The 27,251-nt window shown below is 35.4% G+C and overlaps 1 protein-coding gene across 1 annotated transcript; it reads right to left on the minus strand.

Moving 5' to 3' along the window:
- Nucleotides 1-286: 286 nt before the first annotated feature.
- LOC133327812 (neprilysin-1-like) lies at nucleotides 287-26,684 on the minus strand. Its single transcript, XM_061536346.1, has 3 exons — nucleotides 26,645-26,684; nucleotides 17,383-17,598; nucleotides 287-2,271 (listed from the first exon to the last, which is right to left on the minus strand). Exons 1-3 carry the CDS (start codon nucleotides 26,682-26,684, stop codon nucleotides 287-289), a joined length of 2,241 nt encoding a protein of 746 aa, XP_061392330.1.
- Nucleotides 26,685-27,251: the final 567 nt, after the last annotated feature.

Raw genomic sequence — 27,251 nt, forward strand, 5'->3', positions numbered from 1 at the left:
CACGCCTTTTATAAGCCTCGAAAAAATATTCTTAAAAAAATAAGCACCTCTTACTCCTGAATTAAAAAAAGTAGTCAAACACAGTTTCACTTCCTTCTTGGTCGGAAGTGTAAGTATAGAAAAATATAACAATTTATTCCGCATTCATTTATGACGTATTTGTTTACATACAAACTATCAATTTTATTATCAGTAGCAACTATTTACATAATAACAAAAATACAAACAACAACAACTAAAATTATGATCTCTCCCACTCTCTCCATCTCACATCGTGGAACCTAGCTCAATAAATGATACACTTCCGCTGCGGATTCATTTGTGTTCCATGTTTACACGAGAAGGTCTCAGCAAATTCTTCAAAATTAGCCAACATAGCCCGGACGCGCACCTCTTCCGGAGGATGGACATCGGTGGTGGTGACCAATTGACGCCAACGTCGATTAACATCCGTACACCATAGCTGGGCGGTGCTAATGAAAAATAATTGCCTTGCTGTAATCGTATCCATGTTGGGTAAATGTTCTGGAGTCTGATGATGCTGTTCCAGCCAACGATCATAGGCCTGATAGGCAATGCGAATACCAACATTATCGGCAATGTTTTCACCTTGTGCCTGGGCCTTTGGCAGGAAACGTCCCCCAAATTTATGGCTACCATATTGCTGCCGCAGACATTCCTTGCGTACCTCAAACGTTATGCTGGCATTACGATCCCACCAATTGTTGAGGTTGCCCTTGGCATCATATTTACGTATGGTATCATCAAACCCGTGAGCCATTTCATGGGCAATCGTGAAGCCCACTGTGCCATATTTCAAGGCCTTAGGATATACATCATCCCATAGGAAGCGGGGTTGCAGAAATGCCACTGGCAGTAAGACTCGATTGTATTCCGCTGCGTAGGCTGGTGTGAAACTCAACAGCTCATACTCCTCCAAACGTGGTGGTTCTTCGATTTTCAAACGATAATTCTGCCCGCGGAGCTTGAGTATGCTGATGACATTTTCAAAATACTGATTGCTCGAGATGACCAAGGGTCCCAATTCTTTGCTAAAATCCACATCACTATAGGAATTGATTTCAAAAGTCATTGCCGATAGTTTTTCCAATGCTTTGTCACGGGTGTTGTCCTGCATCCACTCAGTGCCGGTACCATTGAGTATATCATGGAACGACGTTTTCAAATGTTTCCAAATATCGGTGACATCTTCAATTATATCCGGATCGGATTTCAATAAATCTTGATAAATTAAATTATCCAAATATTTGGGGAAATATTTCCGGGTGGCCTCAATGCATTTCTTCTGTTGCCTCTCATCGCTGCCTTCCACATCTAAACGGAAATCTTGTATCAACTGCCACATTATATAATTGGCCACGGTGGTGGTGGGTGTTTCTAATATCACCAATCTCAAGTTCCGCAAATAATTATCCACATATTCGTAGACAGGCAGAATATAATTGTAACCCAACCAGGTGTTGACATACAAAGTGAAATTCAAAACAGGACCATAATTTTCAGTCATTGTCTCCAATAGCCTCAGCCGGGTCTTATCTTCCATGCCCAGACCTTCCAAAGGATCAGCCATGCCCATTGCCAGTTTTTGGGCAAATTCTGCCATCTCCCTGGCCGTAATCAAGGCCACAGTGGGTGATAGGCCCAACACCTTTTGCAAATCCATTTGCCAGGCCATGGCCAGGCGAGCATAAAATTCCTTCGAACTACCCGGTACCATATCATCCATTTGTCCAATATACAGGCGATTGAATTCGTTATTATTCAAATCGGCATTAATATCGGCATTTATAATTATCTTCTTTCCATATTTCCTTAGAATTTGGGCAATAACCTCCAACCAATTAAAGGATGGTTCATGCCAGGCAGCTCCCTTCAGGGCTGGCATACCGCCAAATTCTTCCATAATGCTCATTAAATTTTCACGATAATTCCGTCGGATCGAATCCCTTTGCAAACAGCTTTCATAGAAATATTTCACTTTACGTTCCGTTTCCGTATCATTCGACTCCTTGCCACGGCCCAATATTTTCAAGACCTTACGATTGTAGGCCTTTGATAAGATGTTGAAAATATTTGTCTTTACCTCAGCATGGGCGGGATTAATATGGGCCCAATTACCACAGGCATAGGTATAGAAATCATCACAAGCCTCGATGCCGGGTTTCATGTAATTCCTCATTTCGGCGGATTTAGAGAGGCGCATTACCTGATGGGCAAAGGGAGAATCGAATGGATCGTTAACTGCCACCACTGCCATTGCCAGGCATGCCACAGAAATTGCCGCCAATCTCCACAGAAGTGATGCGGAGTTCCAAAACATTTTGATTTCCGTATTCAGTAGTCAGTCACGCCGTTTACCGTTCACTTTCAAGTCACTACTAATGGGAATTATTTCCTTTGCTAAATTGTTTCACTCAAAACATTTTTTTTTCAACAAAACAGAAAGTTCATTTCTGGGGTTATCATTTTCAAAATATCTCACGACAATTTTTTGTTATTCTCCTCACTTTCATTGGAAATACGAATATTGTCGCATCGCGTTCTCTAAAATCTTGTATGGCCTTGGCAATGACGTCGTAAAGCATTTAAAGATTACAATGTGTATATCCCCACATGGGTTATATGGCGTGGGTATATTTTTGAACCAATTACGAAAATCGTAAATAGAGATGTTCATAAGAGAACTGGAGTATTTTTTCTAGGGCTCATAAGAGGCGTGGATTTTTTAAAGAATATTTTTTCTAGGGCCACGAGGGGCGTGGATTTTTTAAAGAATATTCTTTCTAGGGCTCATAAGAGGCGTGGATTTTTTAAAGAATATTTTTTCTAGGGCTCATAAGAGGCGTGGATTTTTTAAAGAATATTTTTTCTAGGGTTCATAAGAGGCGTGGATTTTTTAAAGAATATTTTTCGAGGCTTATAAAAGGCGTGGATTTTTTAAAGAATATTTTTTCGAGGCTTATAAAAGGCGTGGATTTTTTTAAAGAATATTTTTTCGAGGCTTATAAAAGGCTTGGATTTTTTTAAAGAATATTGTTTTCGAGGCTTATAAAAGGCGTGGATTTTTGGAAAGAATATTTTTTCGGGGCTTATAAAAGGCGTGGATTTTTGGAAAGAATATTTTTTTGAAGCTTATAAAAGGCGTAATTTTCAAAAGAATATTTTTTCGGGGCTTACAAAAAGGCGTAACTTTCAATAGATTATTTTTTGAAGTTCATAATAGGCGTATATTTATTTAAAGAATCTTTTTTCGAGGTGTGTATTTCTTAAAGAATATTTTTTCTAGGCTTATAAAGTATATATAAGTCTCCTTCCCATCGCATATAAAGTTCTATCCAGCGTACTGTGTAAACGACTGAAGTCAATGGTCAATGACATTATTGGACCATACCAATGTGGCTGCAGACCTGGCAAATCCACCATTGACCAGATTTTCACTCTGCGCCAAATCCTGGAAAAAAAACCACGGAAAACAAAGCGCCACATTCCACCTATTCGTCGACTATAAAGCCGCATTCGACAGCCCTATCCGTTCAGAGGTGCATAAAGCCATGTCTGCGTTTGGCATTCCTGCAAAATGAATTCGGCTATGCAGGATAACTTTAATAGGCACAAGATCAGCAGATAAAGTCGGAAAGGACCTCTCGGAGCCCTTTAATACCGAACGAGGATTCAGACAAGGTTATAGTTTGTCGTGTGACCTTTTTAACATTCGTTGGAAAAGGTCACACGAGAGGCAAAAGTGAACAGAAATGAAAAATCCGATGACATCGACATAATGTGTCGAACATTGAGAGCGGTAACAGCCACCTTTGAACAAATTGAGAAGGAGTCAGACCAAAGTGGGTCTGGCAGTAAACGGCGAGAAGACCAAGCTAATGGTATCAACGCGAAAGACGTCCAGTAGACTCGGACCAACTGTGGAAGTTGAGAACTACAGCTTCGAGGTAGTCAAAAATTTTATATACCTTGGTACCGCCATAAATAAAACTAATGACAGTAGTTTTGAAATTCGGAGAAGGATAGTGATGGCCAACCGATGCTACTATGGTCTGAGCAAACAACTCAAAAGCAAGGCCACCTCTCGCTAGACCAAACTCACGCTCTACAAGACGCTGCACAGTGGGAAAAAATGCAGATCTAGCGCGCAGAAAATCAAAGTAGATGTTTTACTGTATGTTTATCGATATTTTGGATAAGAATAGATTTAGATGCACAATTTTAATTATTTTATGAAAAAATTTGGCAATTTTTTTTATTAACCCATTAAGCGCCGATTTTTTTTTTAGGAAAAACTTAAATTTTTAGGTGAAAATTACTATTTTGAAGCAATTGAAATATTTTATAATAAGCAATATTTTTCGTTATAACTAATAGTACTCCTAAAATGGAAGCTTCTTTTAAAAATTCCGAAACATTTGGAGGGTAAAAAGTGGGTTAAGGCTCAACGCTATTGTTATTATATATATCTTTATTATTGTTAATATTGCATATTTAAACATTAAACTATATATATTTGACAAAATTTAGGCGTTACTTATTAAATACTAATCACATTCAGAATCCGAGTTTTGATCTGAATTAGTTGGTAGCATTGGATCCTCCAGTAGTTTAAGGACTTCTTCAGATAGTGGCTCACTATATCGATGGTTAAGAGATGCACTACGAGACAAACTTGATATTTTAGGATCAGAAGAAAATATCAACCTATTGAAAAGATCCCTCATTGTTTCCTCACGACTAATTTTTCTGGTGTACAGTTCCCTGTAGTTTAATTATATCAGCTCCATGCACTAATATTTTGTGTATGCTTGAGGCATATAGAACCAAGAATATAATTCCACGAAAAGAATAAATGTTTCCTCAGTAAGTTTTTTAAAAGACTCTGCGTTAATAGCATATCAACAGGCCATGGTTGAAATTTTTAATTAATCATCAACACCAGTTATCGACGATGACAAGCCAGGTTGGCTAAAAGCACGCCTATCAGTATTGCCATCGTTTGTTGTTCCGGATACTGACTTAGGTGTGTCAACAATAATGTGCATTTCTTCCTTCAAATCATTAATGATACGTGCCTTCCTTTCTTCGAAAAGTGGCCGATCGGAGCTATTAATTTTCCACTTTTTCAAAACCAGTCGTTATGAAATGTGCAATATACATTCTAAATATCGAATCCTTGCATGTAAGGTAGACAGGCCGTATTCGTATAAGTTGATGTTTGGTGTTAATGACGAAATTTTGTTGTAATCATTCATTACTTTTGGTGTTATGTGCTTATAGCGAAAACCATAAATGTAGGTAAAACCGTGTATATATGAATGTTACACCAATGATATTTTTCAGGGTTCATAAAGTGGACCCTTTACCTGCGATATTTTAGAAGACTCTTACAACCGATTTCGTTGTAATTTCAATTTTTATTTAGAAAGACATTTGGAATAAATGTATATTCAGTGCATGAGTTTAAAATCAACGTTTGGAGCAGCTTACTTAAATACCCTCATTTTCATACTCACACCCAGTACTCTGGAACCATAGGATGGACATCTTGAACTTGTTTTTTTCTTATCTGCTATGCTGTGATCTATTCCAAGTCATATTTGATGAATTATATCAAAAAAATTCACAAATTTTTAATTATATTTGAACAAAATCTTAAAAAAGCTTCCTACACCAAATTGGAATTTTTTCAAAAAATTGCCATAAATCCGAGAGTCGCAGGAAAAAATTTAATTTTTTTTAATTTTTAATTTTTAAAACAAAAATCAAAGCTGAACTCGACTGCACTCCATACTAAACCCCTATTTTAATTGAAGGAATTAAAAAAAAAACGGACCTTACATATATTTAGCCCGAAACACCTAAATTAAAATAACTTATGGGTTATATAACTATACCATTTAATTAAATACCAATACTATATATCAAAAATGGACAAAATTTTATAATAATATATTCACAGAATGATTTCCATTTTTAACATTGGAAAAATTTTCTATTTCAAATGTACCGTTATTCCGTTCTAGCTTATTATTTCGGATTATTTTATACGGACTTAAGTACTCTCAACACTCTACTTTAAAACTGCATTAATGTTATAAAGTTTCCTTCAACTTCATTTTTTGATTTTCTGCGCGCTAGATCGGTATTTTTTCCCACTGTGCGCTGACACTACCCGTGCTGTTATATGGATCTGAAGCATGGGTACTTACGCAAGCAGATGAGGCAGCTCTTGGAGTGTTTGAGAGAGTAATTCTCCGAAAGATCTATGGGCCGACCTGAGTTGTCGGTGAATATCGCCAACGAATGAACCATGAGTTGTACCAGCTATTGTGAGAATGGATGAAGATGCCCCAGCCCAGAAGACATATAAAAGCGAACCAGCTGATGTTTCACGCAGAAGGGGAGGCCACGAATACGATGAAAAGACCAAGTTGAAGACAACATTGCCGAAAATGGTCTTCCAATATGGAAAAACTGCGCAAAAGACCGACGCGCCTGGAAATCTTTTCTAAGCTCGGCTTATGGAACGAATGTTCTGTCACAAGACAGCTAAGTAAGTAAGTAAGTATTTTTGAGGCTTTTTTAAGAATAAAAATCGACGCCTTTTATTGGCCAAGAAAAAAGATTCTTTAAACAATCCACACTTTTTATAAACCTAGAAAAAAGTATTCCTTAAAAATACTCGCCTTTTATAAACCTTAAAAAATATTCCTAAAAAATCCACGCCTTTTCTAAACCTAGAAAAAATATTCCTTATAAAATCCATGCCCTTTTAAACCCAGAAAAAATATTCTTGAAAAAATCCTAGAAACATATTCCTGATAGCTGTTCTCCATCTCTCTCATGAAAATTATACCACTTATAAAATGCTAATCCCAAAATAGTCCACAACATTTATTGCAATACTCGACATAAGCAATCAAATAAAGTTCAATTACGTTAACGTTCCCCCATACCCCCATATGTACCTAGCTACATACCTAGTTACACAAAAATACATATTTAGTGAATGGACACCTTCATAGCAGATTGACTCTTTTGTATTCACTGGTCTCTTTGTGCTACCCCCAACTAACAGACGACAAACATTGTAAATCGATAAATGTCAGGATTACACCAAAATACCATCATCATCGACATCATCTCTCTATGGTGACAATCGACTAACATTCAAAAGCCAAAACACCCAAAGGACCCGTTTATTCAAATCTACTTGTTTTTGTGTGCGCGGTGTTGCCTGGTGATATTGGCTCCTGCATTCATTCATTTGTGATGTTGATGTTATGACAGCGTTTAATGTAATGAAAAATTAATTATGCATTTAATAACATGTCGGATCAGTGATTCATTAGTTGATTCAATGTCATCGGGTTTGGAAAGTGAAATTGAATTCAATGGAAACATTTTATAAAGGTATAGAAGGTGGAGGAGCATTTTGTGGAAAGAGAAATTTTTAATATTGATATTGATTAAGAAGATTATTGCATACGAAATAGGATACATGACTTTTTATTTCATGAGAACTCAGATTGCCCTCGAAAAAAAATATTTTAAAAATCCACGCCTCTGATAGTCCTCAAAAAAAATTATTTTAAAAATCCACGCCTCTGATAGTCCTCAAAAAAAATTATTTTAAAAATCCACGCCTCTGATAGTCCTCAAAAAAAATTATTTTAAAAATCCACGCCTCTGATACTCCTCCAAAAAAATTATTTTAAAAATCCACGCCTCTGATAGTCCTCAAAAAAAATTATTTTAAAAATCCACGCCTCTGATACTCCTCCAAAAAAATTATTTTAAAAATCCACGCCTCTGATAGTCCTCAAAAAAAATTATTTTAAAAATCCACGCCTCTGATAGTCCTCAAAAAAAATTATTTTAAAAATCCACGCCTCTGATACTCCTCAAAAAAAATTATTTTAAAAATCCACGCCTCTGATAGTCCTCCAAAAAAGTTATTTTAAAAATCCACGCCTCTGATAGTCCTCCAAAAAAATTATTTTAAAAATCCACGCCTCTGATAGTCCTCGAAAAAAATTATTTTAAAAATCCAGGCCTCTGATAGTCCTCGAAAAAAATTATTTTAAAAATCTACGACTCTGATAGTCCTCGAAAAAAATTATTTTAAAAATCTACGCCTCTGATAGTCCTCGAAAAAAGTTATTTTAAAAATCCAGGCCTCTGATAGTCCTCGAAAAAAGTTATTTAAAAAATCCACGCCTCTGATAGTCCTCGAAAAAATTATTTTAAAAATCCACGCCTCTGATAGTCCTCGAAAAAAATTATTTTAAAAATCCACGCCTCTGATAGTCCTCGAAAAAAATTATTTAAAAAATCCACGCCTCTGATAGTCCTCGAAAAAAAAAATTATTTTAAAAATCCACGCCTCTGATAGTTCTCGAAAAAAATTATTTTAAAAATCCACGCCTCTGATAGTCCTCGAAAAAAAATTATTTTAAAAATCCACGCCTCTGATAGTCCTCGAAAAAAATTATTTAAAAAATCCACGCCTCTGATAGTCCTCGAAAAAATTATTTAAAAAATCCACGCCTCTGATAGTCCTCGAAAAAAATTATTTAAAAAATCCACGCCTCTGATAGTCCTCGAAAAAAATTATTTAAAAAATCCACGCCTCTGATAGTCCTCGAAAAAAATTATTTAAAAAATCCACGCCTCTGATAGTCCTCGAAAAAAATTATTTAAAAAATCCACGCCTCTGATAGTCCTCGAAAAAAATTATTTAAAAAATCCACGCCTCCGATAATTCTCGAAAAAAAATTATTTAAAAAATCCACGCCTCTGATAGTCCTCGAAAAAAAAAAATATTTAAAAAATCCACGCCTCTGATAGTCCTCCAAAAAAATTACGATTTAGTCCCGCCATAAAATGATTGCAGAGTTCCTCAATATTTATTTTCCAATGAAAATTAAACGAAATCAATCATATTTATTAAATTTTTTCTTTCAATAACTTATTTCTTGTGTTCTCAAAGTGCATACCACAAATATTTGAAGTTCTTAGCCAGATTCTTTATTCAATAAACTTTGTTCATACAACAATTTTTTTTCTATGGCATGCTATAAATTTGAAACATTTCATCTTAAGCATTACCAAAGAAAAACCAAAACCTTTAAAAATGTAATCTATCATATCAATGGTCTTAACGACACACAGTGGGTGGAAAAGATAAAAAGTAGTCCCCTTTCTCATTTAATTATTATTATTATTTTTTATTAATTGCTAACAACATCTGTTCGACTTACTTCGTAATTAAATTTTGAATTAATTGCCCTTTTTGTTATTGACAAAAATTGCCTTCAGAAATATCCCCCATTGTTTCGAAATAAAATATTAAAAAAAAAAACATTGAATTGAAATCTATTTGCTGTTCAACAAAACTTTTCTATTTTTTTCTTCCTTGTCTCCTTGAAGCCATTGGAAAATTGTTGAAGACATACTTTTCAAGGTTTACATTTGGAATCTTCTTACATTTTTACGAACCAGCACACTCAGCTTCAACTTAGAGGGTCCTCATAAATCAAATGTGGGTGTTGGCCATTTGCAGTTTTGTATTTGACAAATAACAATAGAGAGCCAAAAAGATATGAGAAAAAAACAACAAAGAAAGAGATAGGAATACAAATTATGTAACATTAAATAAATATTAGAAAATTTTAAGATTGCATTTTAATCATAATCATATTTCAAAGAATATTTTTGGATTTTTTAAAAATATTTTTTTCTAGGCTTACAATAGGCGTGGATTTTTAAATATTATTTTTTTCTGGGCTATAAGAGGCATGGATTTTTTAAAGAATATTTTTTCTAGGCTTAATAATTTTTTCGAGGACTACAATAAGCGTGGATTTTTAAAATATTTTTTTTCGAGGACTGTAATAAGCGTGGGTGGCGTAGGGGATGATAGATATCAAGCAATGGCTCTGATTGGCTTTAACATGGCGAGGTCCAGGCTTATCTTGGTCCCTCTTTCATCTCAATTGTGGACACTGACCTCCCCGAGGTGTCACTATTTTCATCATACATTGAAATAGTGAGCTGATATGTGCCGTGAGTTCACCCATAAGAACTATAAAAATGGGTTGATGCGTCGGGTTACTTGCCCACACTCGGAAACCCCCTCTTACTATGAAAAAGCAACGACAAAGAAAATCAAACCCCCCTAATGTCGACGACCCCCGCAAACGTATAAAGGACCACAATCTGCGAATCTGCACTTGGAATGTGCGCACCTTTCCAAGTGCAGCACCTTTCCAGAGTGCAGGCGCAGTTTTCACTTTGGCGTACAAAGCCGATATTATTGCCTTACAGGAAATGCGATAGAAAGGGACGGGCGCAAGTAAATCAGACGATTACGCACTGTATTATAGCTGCCATGAAACGAGACGTGAATTTGGCTACGGATTTATGGTTAACAGGAGAATAAAAGACCTCGTCTCTAGATTCACTCCAGTATATGAGCGAATTGTTATAATCCGTATAAAAGCGAAGTTCTTCTACATTAGTCTCATTTGCGCCCATGCTCCGACCGAAGATAAGGATGACCAGACCAAAGACATATTTAACGAGGGCCTAGAAACAGCATATGACCGTTGCCCTGGCCATGACATTAAAATTCTGCTATGAGATTTTAATGCAAAAAATCGGAAGGGAAAATATATTTGGCCCCACCGTCGGAAAATTCAGCCTCCATGAAGAAACATCAGACAACGGCATGAGGTTAATTGAATTCGCGGCAGTAAAGAACATGGTAGTTAGCAGCACCCGATTCAAGCATCTCGATATACACAAGGCCACTTGGATTTCTCCCGATCGAACAACGAGAAATCAAATCGAGCATGTTGTGATAGACGGAAGGCATTCATCCAGTGTTTTAGACGTCCGATTGATCCAAGGAGCGAATATCGATTCGGACCATTACCTTGTGACAACCAAGGTACGCAACCCGTCTTAATGTAGCTGCAAAGGTGCGATCTAATGTAACACGGAAATTTGACGTCGAAAAGCTGCCAACACAACAGATAGCAGAAGCCTACTCCGCTCAACTAACCCAAATGCCCCGATAATAATATAGAAGCACAATGGCAGAGAATTGCCCACTCCCTACAAACTGCAGCAAAAGCAACACTTGTGTACCAAAGACCACCATCATGAAATCCGTGGTACGATCAGGAGTGTCGTAATGCTACTGATATGAAAAATACAGCGTAGAGGACAACCCTGCGGACAGTAGCAACACGTAATGCGATGAAGAACTATCGAGAGAAAAGGAGAGAGGAGAAACGTATTTTCAGAAAAAAGAAGAAAGAACAAGAAAAACGTGTGCGGGAGCAAATCGAGATGTACAGTAATCAGAATGAAGTCCGAAATGGGTAAAACACCAAACCGGAGTCTTTTGTGCAGGCACATCCTCCTGTAGAGATGAAGAAGGAAACCTGGTGATAGATACAGACAGCGTGCTGAGGATCTGGAAGGAGCATTTTGAAAAACTTCTGGTATCAAATAGTGGCGTTAAAGAAGATACCCCAGAACCAATAATTGATGACGGTATAGCCAAGATGAAGTCAGAATAGCAATCAATCGGCTGAAGAATAATAAAGCGGAAGGTGCCGATGGGTTTCAAGACTGGTGGTCTGATGCTGGTCAGGAGCATGCACTAGCTGATTAGTACAATTTGGCATGCCCAATGAGTGGAATCTCAGCATCCTGTCCCGTGCACAAAAAAAGGACACAATACGATATGTGTCAACTATAGAGGAATAAGTCTACTTCCCATCGCTTATAAAGTGCTATCCAGCGTACTGTGTTAACGACTGAAGCCAATGGTCAATGACATTATTGGACAATATCAATGCGGCTTCAGACCTGGCAAATCCACCATTGACCTGGCAAATCCACCATTGTCTGCGTTTGGCATTCCTGCAAAATTAATACGGCTATGCTTCAGACATGGTGACAGTGTGTCGTGTGACCTTTTTAACATCCTGCTGGAAAAGGTCATACGAGAGGCAAAGGTAAACAGAAATGGAACTCTGTACACCAAACAACACATGTTACTCGCCTACGCCGGTGACATCGACATTATGGGTCGAACATTGAGAGCGGTAACAGCCACCTTTGTACAAATTGAGAAGGAGTTTGCCAAAGTGGGCCTGGCATTTAACGGCGAGAAGACCAAGTTGATGATATCAACGCGCAAGACGTCCAGTATACTCGGACCAAGTGTGGAACTTGAGAACTACAGCTTCAAGGTAGTCAAAGATTTTATATACCTTGGTACAGCCATAAACAAAACGAATGACATTAGGTTTGAAATTCGGAGAAGGATAGTGATGGCTAACCGTAGCATCGGTATGGTCTGAGCAAACAACTCAAAAGCAAGGCCACCTCCCGCCAGACCAAACTTACACTCTACAAGACGCTGATACTACCCGTGCTGTTATATGGATCTGAAGCATGGGTACTTGCGCAAGCAGATGGGGCAGCTCTTGGAGTATTTGAGAGAAAAATTCTCCGAAAAATCTGTGGGCCGATCTGCGTTGACGGTGAATATCGCCGTCGAATGAACCACTAGTTGTACCAGCTATTCTCGGACATTGACATTGTTAGACGTATTGAGCTGCAGCGATTACGTTGGCTAGGTCATGTTGTGAGAATGAATGAAGATGCCCCAGCCCAGAAGGTATATAAAAGTTCACGCAGAAGGGGAAGGTCACGAATAAGATGGAAAGACCAGGTGGAAGACAACATTGCCGAATATGGTCTTTGAAATTGGAAAAACTGCGCAAAAGACCGACGCGCCTGGAAATCTTTTTTAAGCTCGGCTTATGGAACGAAAGTTCTGTCACAAGTCAGCTAAGTAATAGGCGGGGATTTATAAAAAAATTTTTTGATGACTATCAGAGGCGTGGATTTTTTAAAATATTTTTTTTCGAGGACTACAATAGGCGTGGTTTTTGTAAAATATTTTTTTTCGAGGACTATCAGAGGCGTGGATTTTTTAAAATATTTTTTTTCGAGAACTATCAGAGGCGTGGATTTTATAAAATATTTTTTTTCGAGGACTATCATAGGCGTGGATTTTTTAAAATATTTTTTCGAGGACTATGAGAGGCGTGGATTTTTTAAAATATTTTTTTTCGAGGACTATCAGAGGCGTGGATTTTTTAAAATATTTTTTTTTCGAGGACTATCAGAGGCGTGGATTTTTTAAAATATTTTTTTTTCGAGGACTATCAGAGGCGTGGATTTTTTAAAATATTTGTTTTTCGAGGACTATCAGAGGCGTGGATTTTTAAAATAACTTTTTTCGAGGACTATCAGAGGCGTGGATTTTTTAAAATATTTTTTTTCGAGGACTATCAGAGGCGTGGATTTTTTAAAATATTTTTTTTCGAGGACTATCAGAGGCGTGGATTTTTAAAATATGGATTTTTACATTCCATCACATATCTATAAAATCTTAATAAACGTATCGTCATTACTATACATTTTCATCAAATATTAAAAATCCCTAAAAAACCTACTTATAGGATCATTAATAAATCCTAATTCGTAACATTTAAATAATAAATAAGCCAGATAATGAAAATTCTTTTCATAAAAACGGAACATTATTTTGTTCATGATAAGCATTAATGGATATTAAGAACTTGAATATTCATCAGCTGGTTTAATTGACTTAAAAATGTTACATAGGATTTGTTACAAAATTACATAAGCTACATGATTATATAAACGTGGTTTTCGCCACAACCATAATAGAGATATATCTATGTGTGTGTGTGTAAAAATTAATTTTATTGTTCATGTTTGTCTTGCTGTTTTTTTTTTCTTTTGTATTTTGACAAATTTGAAATGTGTGCGACACAATTTTATCAACCACATGTTCAACATAACTCCTTGTCTGTGTGTGTGTGTATGTATTGTTCCAAAAATTTTGTTTGTTGTAACGACAACAATGAAAATTGTCATTATGAGAAAATAAAAATGCGGTTTTGCAAACCGTGACATCACATTATGCGTGTACGTGTTAATAAAGAAGAAATTCCCAAAAGGATATGAAGACAAATCCTTGTTAAAAGTTGAAATTATTTTGTTAATAATTTTTTCGATGACTATCAGAGGCGGGGATTTTTAAAATAACTTTTTTCGAGGACTATCAGAGGCGTGGATTTTTAAAATAACTTTTTTCGAGGACTATCAGAGGCGTGGATTTTTAAAATAACTTTTTTCGAGGACTATCAGAGGCGTGGATTTTTAAAATAACTTTTTTCGAGGACTATCAGAGGCGTGGATTTTTAAAATAACTTTTTTCGAGGACTATCAGAGGCGTGGATTTTTAAAATAACTTTTTTCGAGGACTATCAGAGGCGTGGATTTTTAAAATAACTTTTTTCGAGGACTATCAGAGGCGTGGATTTTTAAAATAACTTTTTTCGAGGACTATCAGAGGCGTGGATTTTTAAAATAACTTTTTTCGAGGACTATCAGAGGCGTGGATTTTTAAAATAACTTTTTTCGAGGACTATCACAGGCGTGGATTTTTAAAATAACTTTTTTCGGGGGCTATCACAGGCGTGGATTTTTAAAACAACTTTTTTCGAGGACTATCACAGGCGTGGATTTTTAAAGGAATACTTTTTATGGGGCCATAAGAGACTTAGACACAAAAAAGATATATTTTTCCTAGGGCCATAGGAGACTTAGACACAAAAAAAGATATATTTTTCCTAGGGCCATAAGAGACTTAGATATAAAAAAATATATTTTTTCTAGGGCCATAAAATGCATAGATTTAAAAAAATATTTCTTGGATTTTTAAGGAATATTTTTTCTAGGGCTATAAGAGGCTACGATTTAAAATGAAATATTAATTCCAGAGCCATAAGAGTCGTTGAGTTTTTGAAGGATATTTTTGAAGCACTATAATAGGTGTGGAGTTTTTATATAATATTTTTAAGGATTATAATAGACGTATCTTTTTCTAGGGTCATAAGAGGGGTGGAGTTTGAAAGAATATTTCTTTAAGGACTATAATATGCTTATCATTTAGATTTTTAAAGAATATTTTTTCAAGGACCATCAGAGGTCTGGATTTTTTAAAGAATATATTTTCGAGGACTATAATAGTCGTGGATGTTTCATTGAATATTTCATTCTACATTATTTTAATGAAATAATCCACAATAATATTAAACATATTTATTATATAAACATCACCGGACGTAATAGTAAATACACATTGATAATAGTATATCAGTTTTCTATTCAATGATTTAAATATTTAACAATGGACCCATACTGAGTACCAACATATAATCTATAAAGGATTATAACATTGTTGGTGACCGTTTGAATTTAGCATTTGTTATATGTGTGTAGCTGTTGTAGGATACAAGGATTGTATCGAATACATATGCGATGTGTTTCTAAATGCCGATATGAACACACAAATATAAATATGTATATATATATATATATATATATGTGTGTTACTTACTACGTATAAATAACCTTCTTTGGCATCTATTTTTCATCCGGATTCATGTTATTAAATTGGCCACAATCTTTGTTTGTGACATCTGCAACAGCTTTACTCGCCACATCCAGCAGCTGGGTTGGTTATTCAACAACAAATTCCGAATTCAATGATACTATTTTTATTATTCTGTTGTCATAGAGATTTTTAATGATTTATCGTCCAATTGATATCGAACGAGTAAATGTATATTAAATATTATTTAGGGTCAATGTAAAAATATGAAATATTATATATATAGTTGTGGTTGGCGTTCGACCACATGCCTTTATTTTTAGAATTGTTTTTTTATAGCAAAGAGTGGAGAACCTAAAGAGGGTAGATTTTGCAAATTTTGCAAATAATTTCAAGGAACATAAGATACATGGATATTTAAAGATTTTTTTAAGGACTATAAATGCGTGGATTTTCAAAGAGACATTTTATTTTAATGTTTTTCAAGGAACAAAATAGGCGCGGATTTTTTTTTAATATTTTTATAACAGGCTTGGATTTTTTAAAGAATATTTTTTCTAGGCCTGTAAATAGGCGTGGGTTTTTTAAAGAATATTTTTTCTAGGCCTGTAAATAGGCGTGGATTTTTTAAAGAATATTTTTTCTAGGCCTGTAAATAGGCGTGGATTTTTTAAAGAATATTTTTTCTAGGCCTGTAAATAGGCGTGGATTTTTTAAAGAATATTTTTTCTAGGCCTGTAAATAGGCGTGGATTTTTTAAAGAATATTTTTTCTAGGCCTGTAAATAGGCGTGGATTTTTTAAAGAATATTTTTTCTAGGCCTGTAAATAGGCGTGGATTTTTTAAATAATATTTTTTCTAGGCCTGTAAATAGGCGTGGATTTTTTAAAGAATATTTTTTCTAGACCTGTAAATAGGCGTGGATTTTTAAAAGAATGTTTTCAAGGGCCAAGGTCCCACAAAGGCTTAGCCAGAATTATTAAAATAATGTTTTCAAGGGCCAAGGTCCCACAAAGGCTTAGCCAGAATTATTAAAATAATGTTTTCAAGGGCCAAGGTCCCACAAAGGCTTAGCCAGAATTTTTTAAAAAAATGTTTTCAAGGGCCATGGTCCCACAAAGGCTTAGCCAGAATTTTTTAAAAAAATGTTTTCAAGGGCCATGGTCCCACAAAGGCTTAGCCAGAATTTTTTAAAAGAATGTTTTCAAGGGCCAAGGTCCCATAAAGAGTGTTTTCAAGGGCCAAGGTCCCACAAAGGTTTAGCCAGAATTTTTTTAATAATAATTTTTTACGAACCAACTTATGCTTTAATTTTGAAGGAATAGGTCCAGCAAAAGCCTCTATTTTTAAGGACTATAATTGCCTGGACGTTTGTCAAATATTTAAATATAAACATATAGAGTATTAAAAAATCAATGACTATTTTTGTTACTTTTTCTGTGTCCTTCAACATTTCCTTTGACACATTGAGTAACGTAATGACGAAACTTCTGAAAAAATACACCTTCGTTTACCTTGCAAACTTTTGCTGGTAAATAAAACAAATTTAAGATATCCGCAACATTAGGCCAACAAAAAAAAAACAAAATCTATCCAACAAAAATAAACAGACAAACAAACAAATAAAACTAAAGCAGTACAAAGAATAAGTGGCCAAAAAGGAAATGACCAAAAACTGACAATTTAAGTATTTACTTTTATTGTGGTTGTTGTTAGTTTCTTTGTGAGCTGTTTTTTTTTTTTGTTTGCTTCCTTGGTTTTATTTCCTCATTCTAGCTAAATACAAATATACACACAAACTCTTTGCTCTTCGATAGCACCCAGTATATATAAAAACTTACCGAAACTCTGGCTGACCCATATTCCGACCATATCCAATTTCAGCAGGGTATAGTAGACATTTTCACCTCGTTCAATGTTCATGAATAGATGATAGACAAAACTGCCACACCATGGTGCTACCGAGCCAAAGACATGGCAAAAGGAAAGGAAACGATAGCCACTTTCCCATGGCATTAGGCCAGGAACAATGGCCAATATATAAACTATTGGTATGGCTGTAACGAAAAAGAGATGGGGAGAGAGAAATAGAGAATGAAATAAGTGGGTAGTAGAAGACAAATATTAAAAAAAAAACTAATAACCATTTAAACTTTATCGCTACAAATAAGGGTATTTAAGGACGTGGTAGATAAGTAATATGGGGTTATTAATATTTTATAGAAAGAGAGTAGGTATTTTGGTTATTATTAAATTTATTAATAGCAATCTTCTTTTTTATATAAATACATATCCATTATAAAAATAAATAATTTTAACATTCGAGGTATTTTCAAGGCCTATAATAGGCTGATTTTTTAAGAATATTTACAAATATTTTTTCAAGGACTAAAATAGGCGCTGATTTGACGATAATGGGCGTAGATTCTTCAAACTATTTTCTGAAGGACTATAATAGGCCTGGATTTTTTAAAGAATATTTTTTCCACGACTATAAAAGGCGTGGATTTTTTAAAGAATATTTTTTTCAAGACTACTATATTAGTAAATCTTGTTAAATTAATCTGTGTTTTTTCTGTTTTCCTCTTTACAGGTTCTCCACCCTTTGTAGTGGCCACCACTTTTTGTTTTCCCCCAAATGGAGTAAATTGATTATCTCGTCTCGTATTGCCTTCTCTCACTGTATAGTCTTTACAAGGTAAGTTCGATTACATAACGCGGTTTGAGTTTATATTCAACTAATTAATTTGTTAACAATGTCATTGTTATTAATTAATAAGCAATAATGTTGGGGTAATTAAAACAAGTATAATGCCTATCGAAGTAGCGGTGTATGATTAATTTAAATTAAGAAAAAAAAAAAACTATTGAATCGTGTCAATCGTCAATCAATGTCCTGGACTATTAATACTTTATTAATGGGAAACTTGATTAATTAATTTTAATATAGTGAAATATAGACATTTATGTATCTACTAGCATATGCCCGCTACTTCGTTAGCGAATGTGGGAAAATTTTTAAACATGTATTAACATTTTTTTAAGTTTTGCAATGAAAAGGAAAGCCAGGAGAAGAACCTACGTACCCACCATTATTTCGCCGTTGGTTAAACGGCTCATCAGGCATATTGGGCTATGTGGCTTTATAAAGATCGTATGTTGATAACTTGTATTTATTCCGCCCTGATGCGAAACTTGCATATGCGAATTAAATTCAAATTGGTCAAAGTTCGACATTTGTCTCCATTCTAGGAACAGTCCTTTTCAAAGCAGATTTTTGTTGTAGCGATGGATAATTAATCCACACACCTACAATTGCTATCGCTCCAAATTGTATTAAATTTAGTACACAGTAGTACGAATTTCCAAAACATTCTATATACTCCAATTCTACACCACTACAGTGTTCATAAATCAAAATTTCAGGATTCTAACTCTATCGGTTCACCCACTATTCAAATTGTACCAAATTTAGTACACAGTAGTACCAATTTCCATAACTTCCTATGTATCTCAATCCTACACCTCCACAGTGATCCTAAATCCAAGTTGTTGGATTCCAACTTTATCGGTTCACCCACAATTCGAATTGCACCAAATTTAGTACACAGTAGTATCAATTTCAAAAACTTTCTACATAATCCAACCGTACACCTCCACAGTGATTCCAAATCCAAGTTACAGGATTCCAACTCTATTAAATTTAGTACACAGTAGTACCAATTTCCAAAACATCCTACATGCTCCAATCCTACGCCCCCACACTGATCCTAAATCTAAATTTCAGGATTCCAACTCTGTCGGTTCACCCACTATTCAAATTGTACCAAATTTAGTACACAGTAGTACCAATTTCCAAAACTTTCTACATTTCCAATCCTACACCTCCACACTGATCCTAAATCCAATTTCCACTATTCAAATTGTTACAAATTTAGTACACATGAGTACAAATTTCTAGAACACCCTACATATCTTAATCATACACCTCAACAGTGATACTGACTCCAAATTGTATGATTCTAGCTCTATTGGTTCACCTAAAATTCAAATTGTACCAAATTTAGTACCATTTAGTACCCATAAGTATTAATTTTTTAAAATGAATCCTGAGCCCAATTCTTCGCCCAAATCTAAATTGTACCAGTTATAGTACGATTTAGTACTTTTCGTACACATAAGTAACAAATTTCCAAAACTTCGTACATATCCCAATCCTACATTTCGATTTTAGGATTTCAAATTCCAGTATTCCAGCTCGATTTGTATCTCCAAATGAAATGTGTACCAAATATCGTACCATATAGTAGTTTTCGTACACATGAGTACACGCTTTCAAAACCATCTCCTTAGAGATAAACCCTACATCTCAATTCTAATTAGCATTCAAAAATTTCTAGTTTTAAGCTCTATCCATTCACATGCTATGAAATTGTACCATATTTAGTACATTTTAGTACTTTTCACATACTTATAGTTAAAATTTCCAAAAAGCTATATCTATTTTCTATATCTATTCTACACTCCATCAGTGACCCTCATGTCAAATTTAAGAGTTCTAGCTCTACCGGTTCGCCAAATACACATGATACCACATTTAGTACTTTTCGTACCGTTCTAGTACGAATATCCAAAAACTCAGCCTTATCTGACGACACCTTTGTACCAAGAATGACACTCACCTAAAATTTCAAGATTCTAGCTTCAGCCTTTTCGTCTGGGCGTTGATGAATCTTATAGAAGGGGACCTTTTAAAAATATTTATCAAGGATTACCACAGCTATGTATTTGCGTAGATTATTTAAGAATATTTTTTGAATTACTTCGAAGGTGTAGTTTTATTAAACCAATCTTATTTCAAGGACCTTCAGAGATTCGATTGGTGATTGGTCCACATTTGAAAGTAGATCCTACATTTCGGGTTTTTGGGGAGTTTGGGAAGATGTTTCAACCAACTTGGTTGCAATGTTATATTTTGGATTCTAATTGTGTAGAAAATCTCCCTGTGGAAAATTAACAGTATATATCCAAGTTTCCGGATTGTTCTCATATAACGTTACCACCCATTATTCGATATTTTGGGTTTTGTAAAATCTTCCTACCAACTTTTATCAATATTTTGTCAGTTTTAGTTGCATTTTCACATTGAGCATAAACAATCTACTACCATATACTGCAATGATATAGTCCCAGTATAAAGGTCCAAACCGATTTAAGGAATTTTGAATACACACAACCCGGTGGAGGGTATAACAAGTTGGGTCCGTCCGAATTTAACGAAGTTGTTACTTGTTAACAGTTTACTCTTGATATGCCAATGATATCTGAATATAAATTATATTTTCAGAATTTGGTACAACCGTTTTTATACCCTTCAGTGTTAAGTTTTCTGAAAATCGGTTCAGATTTAGATATAGTTCCTATATATATTATCGTCCGATTTAATGTAAATGGTGCACCAAAGTCCCTAAATATCTTTCGATTTGCACGAAATTTGGTACAGCGTACTGAATTGAGCCTTGAATTATGTGTGCTCAGTTACGTGAAAATCTGTTCAGATTTAGATATAGCTCCCATATATATTTACGTCCGATTTAAGGTAAATGGTGCACCAAAGTCCCTAAATATCTTTCGATTTGCCCGAAATTTGGCACCTAGAATGATGTGTGCTAAGTTTCCTGAAAATCGGTTCAGATTTCGATATAACTCCCAAATATATTTTCGCCCGATATTACATAAATGGTGCACCAAGCTCCTAATTTTTGTCCGATTAAAATGAAATTTTGCACAACATATCAAATTGAGACTTGAAAGACGTTATTGGGTTTTGTTGAAATTATTGCAGATCTAGCCATAGCTTCCATATGTACTTCGAAAGGGTGTTTCATTGATATTAAATTTTTACCAGTGCGGCATACAGAACAGCGTGAACTTCCATAACTTTGTCCCATGGTACGCACTCTAAATATATTGAATTGTAAGGATACATATGTCCAGTATACCCAAGTGGTGAAGGGTATCATGTAGTCGGCCCGTCCGACTTTACTACTTTCCTTACTGGTTTTATTTTTGTATCTCTTCATCCTATCATCATATCTTCCCCAGCAGCAGGCGTATGATCTATATTAAATATATCTTTCTGTTCATAACACGTATACGCCAGGCAGCCAACCAGCCAAGTAGCCAGTCAACAATCACAATTTACCTGTCTGACCAAACAAGGCCATGTTGATGATGATGATGATGACTATGCATTTTTTATCTCCATTCTTTTATTTTGCACACAAACACACACACATCCTCTTACACACACTCACCAGGTTGACAAGCAAATTTTTAATTTCAATGCCGCTTTATTAAATATTTAAAATTGTGTTTGCCTTCATTTAGTCCTCTATAAATATTTAGCCTAAAGGTTAAGGTTATATATTTTTCCAAACTGCTTGTTGAAGTGTTTTGGCTTTTCATAGTTTCAGCAGGAAAATTTTTCCAACCTCACCGGCCAAGAAAGGTTTACTGCAGCCGTAGAATGTGAAAATTGCCTAATTTTTGTGTGATATTTTGTTTGCTGTCGTTTTCATTTCATTTGGTGTGGTGTGGTATTTAGAGGAAGAGTAAGGCGAAGTGGGGTGGGGGATGGTGTTTGTGACAGTAGAAGAGAACACATTCTTGTCACATCCTTGCCACACACACAGACATACACAATTGTGTAAAACAATGACTTTCATATGTGGAATCCTTTGATTGTCAACATTTTACACCAGGTGATGGTCATGTGTTTTTTTTGGTTATACCCTCTACCCTATATGGTGGAGGGTATATTTTAAATTCACTCATGACGGTTTGCAATATTGGAGAAATTTTCGGCGGAGATTTCAAAATAAAAATCTATTAAGCAATGCCAGTCTGTATGTCCGTCTATTGAAGTTTGACTCCATTTAATGGTGTCGTGCCATGTTCGATTTTTGAAGGCATTTCAGGTTTATTGGAGATTTTAGGCTGTTTTAGGAGGGAATATCTGTAATTTGGCATTCCCATTTCTTAGCGGGAATCAAGTTTATTCGCAAAAAGATGTCAATATTGGTCCATATTTTAAAATAGCCACCATTTTCATGGTCGATTACGACCAAAGAGCATGTAATTTTGCATATGGACTTCTTGGAGGACATATAACATCTTTGCAGGCACATTCTCAGAATAAGTGCATGTTATGATATATCCTCCATATAGAAGTCCATCACATTTTACATACTATTATGGACAGGGTACGCTTTCCAACCGAATTGGTTCTTGGTGGAATAAAACATATCTCAAAAAGATTTCAATATAGCACCACGTTTTGACTTATAATTTTTTAAAGTTCTAGGCTCATATTCCGATCAAAGTGGCTGTACTTTGGTACTCCGGCTTCTTAGAGGGTAAAGAACTTATTTGTGGAAAATTTCTCAGAATAGGTACATTTAAAAAAAGAAAATACCTCCATATACTAGTTCCGCCCCTTCTTCTATGATCTTAGGTCACATTTTCCAACCAAAGTGACTGTAATTGGTATTCCAGTTTCTTTTTGGGTAATGAGGATTATTTGCAAAAATATTTCAATATACGTCCAAGTTTTGACAAAGCCTCATATAGAGGCTCCATCCCATTTTAGAAATTTTCATGTTTTTAGAAATTTTCATGTTTTTTCCCACCAAAGTGTCTGTTAATTGGCACTCCGATTTCTTGCTGAAAAATTCTCAGATTAGGTCCACGTAATGACACACCCTCTATATGGAAGTTCCGCCCCATGTTAGATACTTTTATTGTCTTTTGACACACTTTCCATTCCGGGTTCTTGGAGGGCAATAACTTCTTCATGGGAATTCTCAGATTAGGTCCACGTAATGACACACCCTCTATATGGACGTCCCGCCCCATGCTAGATACTTTTATTGTCTGCTTCTACTTCTTCATGCCTTCATATATAGGTCCCGCCTCAGTTTATAAATTTCAATGTGACATGGCGCATTTTCAAAGGAATTAGCTGTAATTTGGCGCTCCGATTTCTTGGTTGGTAAAAAACTTCGTCACAAAATATTGTCAGTATAGATTTTGACATATCCCTCAATGCTACAATGGTAGCAATTTGGCATTTCGCCCATATGAAGGTCCCGCCCCATTTTTTTAACCGATGTGGATAATCAATGTAATCCCTCTCCATTCATGGCCCTCTATTTGGGGGGCACACTACCCAAAAATGTCCCCACCGATTTCAGGTTTTTAAATGTGTACCACATGGTAAAGGGCAATCGGAGTTCGACGATTCAAAGAATTTTTTACTTGTTTCTCTGTACCAAGTGATAGGCGGACATGTTTTAGACGAAGACAATGACGACGGCTAATGTGGAGAATTGCCAAAAGCAAAACAAAACAACAAAAAATGTTTGCAAATATTTTGAAAATAGGCCAGCAAACCTATCACCAAATGTTGGAAATTGTGGCTCAGTACCAAAACAAAAGCACACATACATACACACAGTAAAACGTAGATAGAATTAGGGTTTTCAAGCTACTTTTCTATGCCTCCAGACATACTTGAAAGGTATATACGGAGAACGACATTTTGCATAACAGTTGACACTATGTGTCCTTGACGAATGTTTGCTCACACGAGGAGATTGCAGGAGAGGGAGGGAAGGTTTTTTGAGAAATAAATAACGAAAGTAAATCTTCGTATTTGAAATTTCGTATTTGCATTATTTGTTTCCCTTTCAAAAAAGGTAAAACCTGTGAAAATAAAAAGCATTTTGTTGTCGTTTTTCATCTCCACGAACTAAGAAGTGGGTAGTGAAATTCTTTGGGGGCAAAATTTCCTAAACAATAGAGAAATAGTGACACGTGCTTTGAAAATAATTGTGTTGTGCTCCAAAAGGTGTTGGAGGTGGAAATCAAAAGTTTGATTGGTTAGCAAATTTTGTAACAAATTTGTGTGGGCATTTTTATTTCTGGAGTATGAAGAAGTCTGGTAGTTCTCAGTGAGGACGATATATTTTAGGAGTTCAATTGATGTAATATATATATATATATATACATATATATGTATATCCTCAGTATTAACACTAATAAGGGTATAAATAGACTTTGTAATTTACCACATAAAAATATCTGTTATAAACCCTAAGTGCCTTTGATGGACCAAATGCGCTTCAGGAAATTCGAAGGCGATTTATAAATGCTCGTTTGGTTGGTGTACCTGAATAACTGTGTATCATAATATTTGTTCCAAACTTAATTAATGTTTGAAGACCGGTTATAAGGTTAAAGGAACTGTGAAATATTAAACACTTCGTAAGTGACATCATAATAGGTCGTCATGGTACCTGGGGGGTACCCTTTAGATACCTTACGTACAAAAGGAATATTTGAAGTCTTGTAAATCTGGTTTGAAACGAATGGAGTATCGAATCGTGGGTCACAAAGGGTCCACAATTTAATAATGTGTAAATCAAATACAAAGATAATTGAATATTGGAATTGATCTAAACACTTTACATTGTAATATTTTTTACAAACCTACTTTAAATCCGATGTTGTCTAGAATCTATTGGACCCCTCCAGCTGGAACCTCTCCTACAGAAAGGAAAACATTTTAAAACATGTTAATTTTATATCGACCGAATATAGTAATCCATTTGATCCAATCTTTGCACAACCTAATATATTTTCCAAACTTTCCGAAGATGAGACCTATGTCCCGTAACATTTTATGTGTTTTAAAGGTCGTAGGTTCATTTATCAATCTAAGTGGTGTTAATTTGTTATTCCGTGCTTTTATTAATGAACTTCTTCGCCGAAAATGTTCAGTATAAGTCAAAATTTCTGCACATCCCCCATATAAAGTTATCGGATAATTTTTTTGTAATTTTAAGATTTGGACCTCCGGATTCTCGAAGGGTAAAAAATACCTTCATAGAAAATTTTCTATATACGTTCAATTTTTGGTATAGCTTCTCATATAATGGTCTAAATCATTTTAAAAATGTTGATGGTTCTATGCGCATATTCGGACCGAAGTGTCTTTGTTTCTACTTTTTGGATATGTCCATGTTACAATATACCTTCCATATAGAAGGTTTGGCCTATTTTATATACGTTTAAGGTCAAAGAATACACTTTCTAAACAGTGTGACTGTAATTTAGTATTCCGGCTTCTTGGTGAGAAAAAATATTATACGCAGAAAAAGATTTCAATATAGGACGCTGTTTTGACGTAGCCTCCATATAAAGGTTCCAGCCAATTTTAGGTATTAGAGGGAAGTGGCTGCATGTTCCAACCGATGTGGCTGCGATTCATCAATCCGGTTTCTTGGAGAGTATATTCTTCTTGGGTGGAAATTCCCCTTAAAGGTTCCTGTTTAGCTACAGCATCCTAATAAAAGTGCAGCTCCATTTCAGATATTCTCGTGTTCTTATGGCGTTGTTTCCATTCCTAGTTCTTGTAGGTTAAACTAATTCTTTACAGACATTTTCAATATGTGCCTACGTTTGTGATGGCTTTAGTCGCATATTCCGACCGAAGTTGATGGTTCTAGTTACATATTCGTCAAAAATACGTTTTTGCAGAAAATTGTCAGTATAGGTCCATGTTACGATATACCTCCCATATAGAAGTCCCGCCCCATTTTATATACTTTTATGGTCTTAGAATATAACTTTGCACCAATATAATTTGGTATTACGGCTACTTGGTGGGTAAAAAGACTTATTCCCAAAATGAATGAGTCTGTTTTGACATAGCCCCCTATATAAAGGTTCCGGCCAATTTTATTTTTTTTTTTCATTTTTTTAGCTGTAATAGAACAATCCGGCATCTTAGATAATAGTATGTTCTTTGCTGGAAATTGTCATTATTGGTTCAAGTTTTGGTCCCCATATAAAGATCTTGCACCATCTTCCAAATGTTTTTAGTTCCAGTCCCATATTCCGACCACAGTGGCTGTGTTTTGGTTTCCGGTTTTTTAGTGTAAAAAACTTCTTTACATTATTTGTATACGCTACATGGTATTCAAGCTTTGTGTGACCCCAATAGTTTGTAACGCAGCGAAATATTGATCCAAGACTCACCTAGTACACAGATCTCGATTAGCTGAGTCGATCTAGACATATGTGTCCGACTGACTATTATTTCGGCACGAAATTTTGCATGCTAGAGAGTTCTGTCCAAAGAAGAACTGAAATGGACCAACGACTTTATTTTTCTGGTCTAGAGGCTACCATTAAGACCCCGAACGCAAAAAAAACCTTAGACAAGGAACGTATCTGGCCAAAGAACTGCCATGACTGTTTTGAGGAAGATCAGTCAATATTTAGCGGGTCATATAGACCCAGACTTTTGCGTGTATATTTTGTGGTTGCCCCAGAGGCTACAATTATGACCCGGAAGGGGATCCGGCCGTCAAGCTTGATTGGTTTGATACTAATAATTTTATGTGAAAAAAAAAATAGCTGGGAAAACATGATTCAGAAAATATGCTGCAGAGTTGTTGACCACTAATCGACCACGATGGTACAAATACTGCGAAATATCACCAAGACTCTTGGATCCCCAGAAACTTAGAATTCAGTGGTAATTGTGTAGGGTATCATATGGTCGGGCCCGTCCGACTATATTGCTTCACTTACTGGTTTCAGTATAGGACTAATTTTTCAATTCTTTTTCAAATAAAAGCTC

Source organism: Musca vetustissima, unplaced genomic scaffold (genome assembly GCF_032173495.1).
Source record: "Musca vetustissima isolate MV318-11 ecotype Yass unplaced genomic scaffold, APGP_CSIRO_Mvet_v1 utg251116, whole genome shotgun sequence".
Classification (NCBI taxonomy): Eukaryota; Metazoa; Arthropoda; class Insecta; order Diptera; family Muscidae; genus Musca; species Musca vetustissima.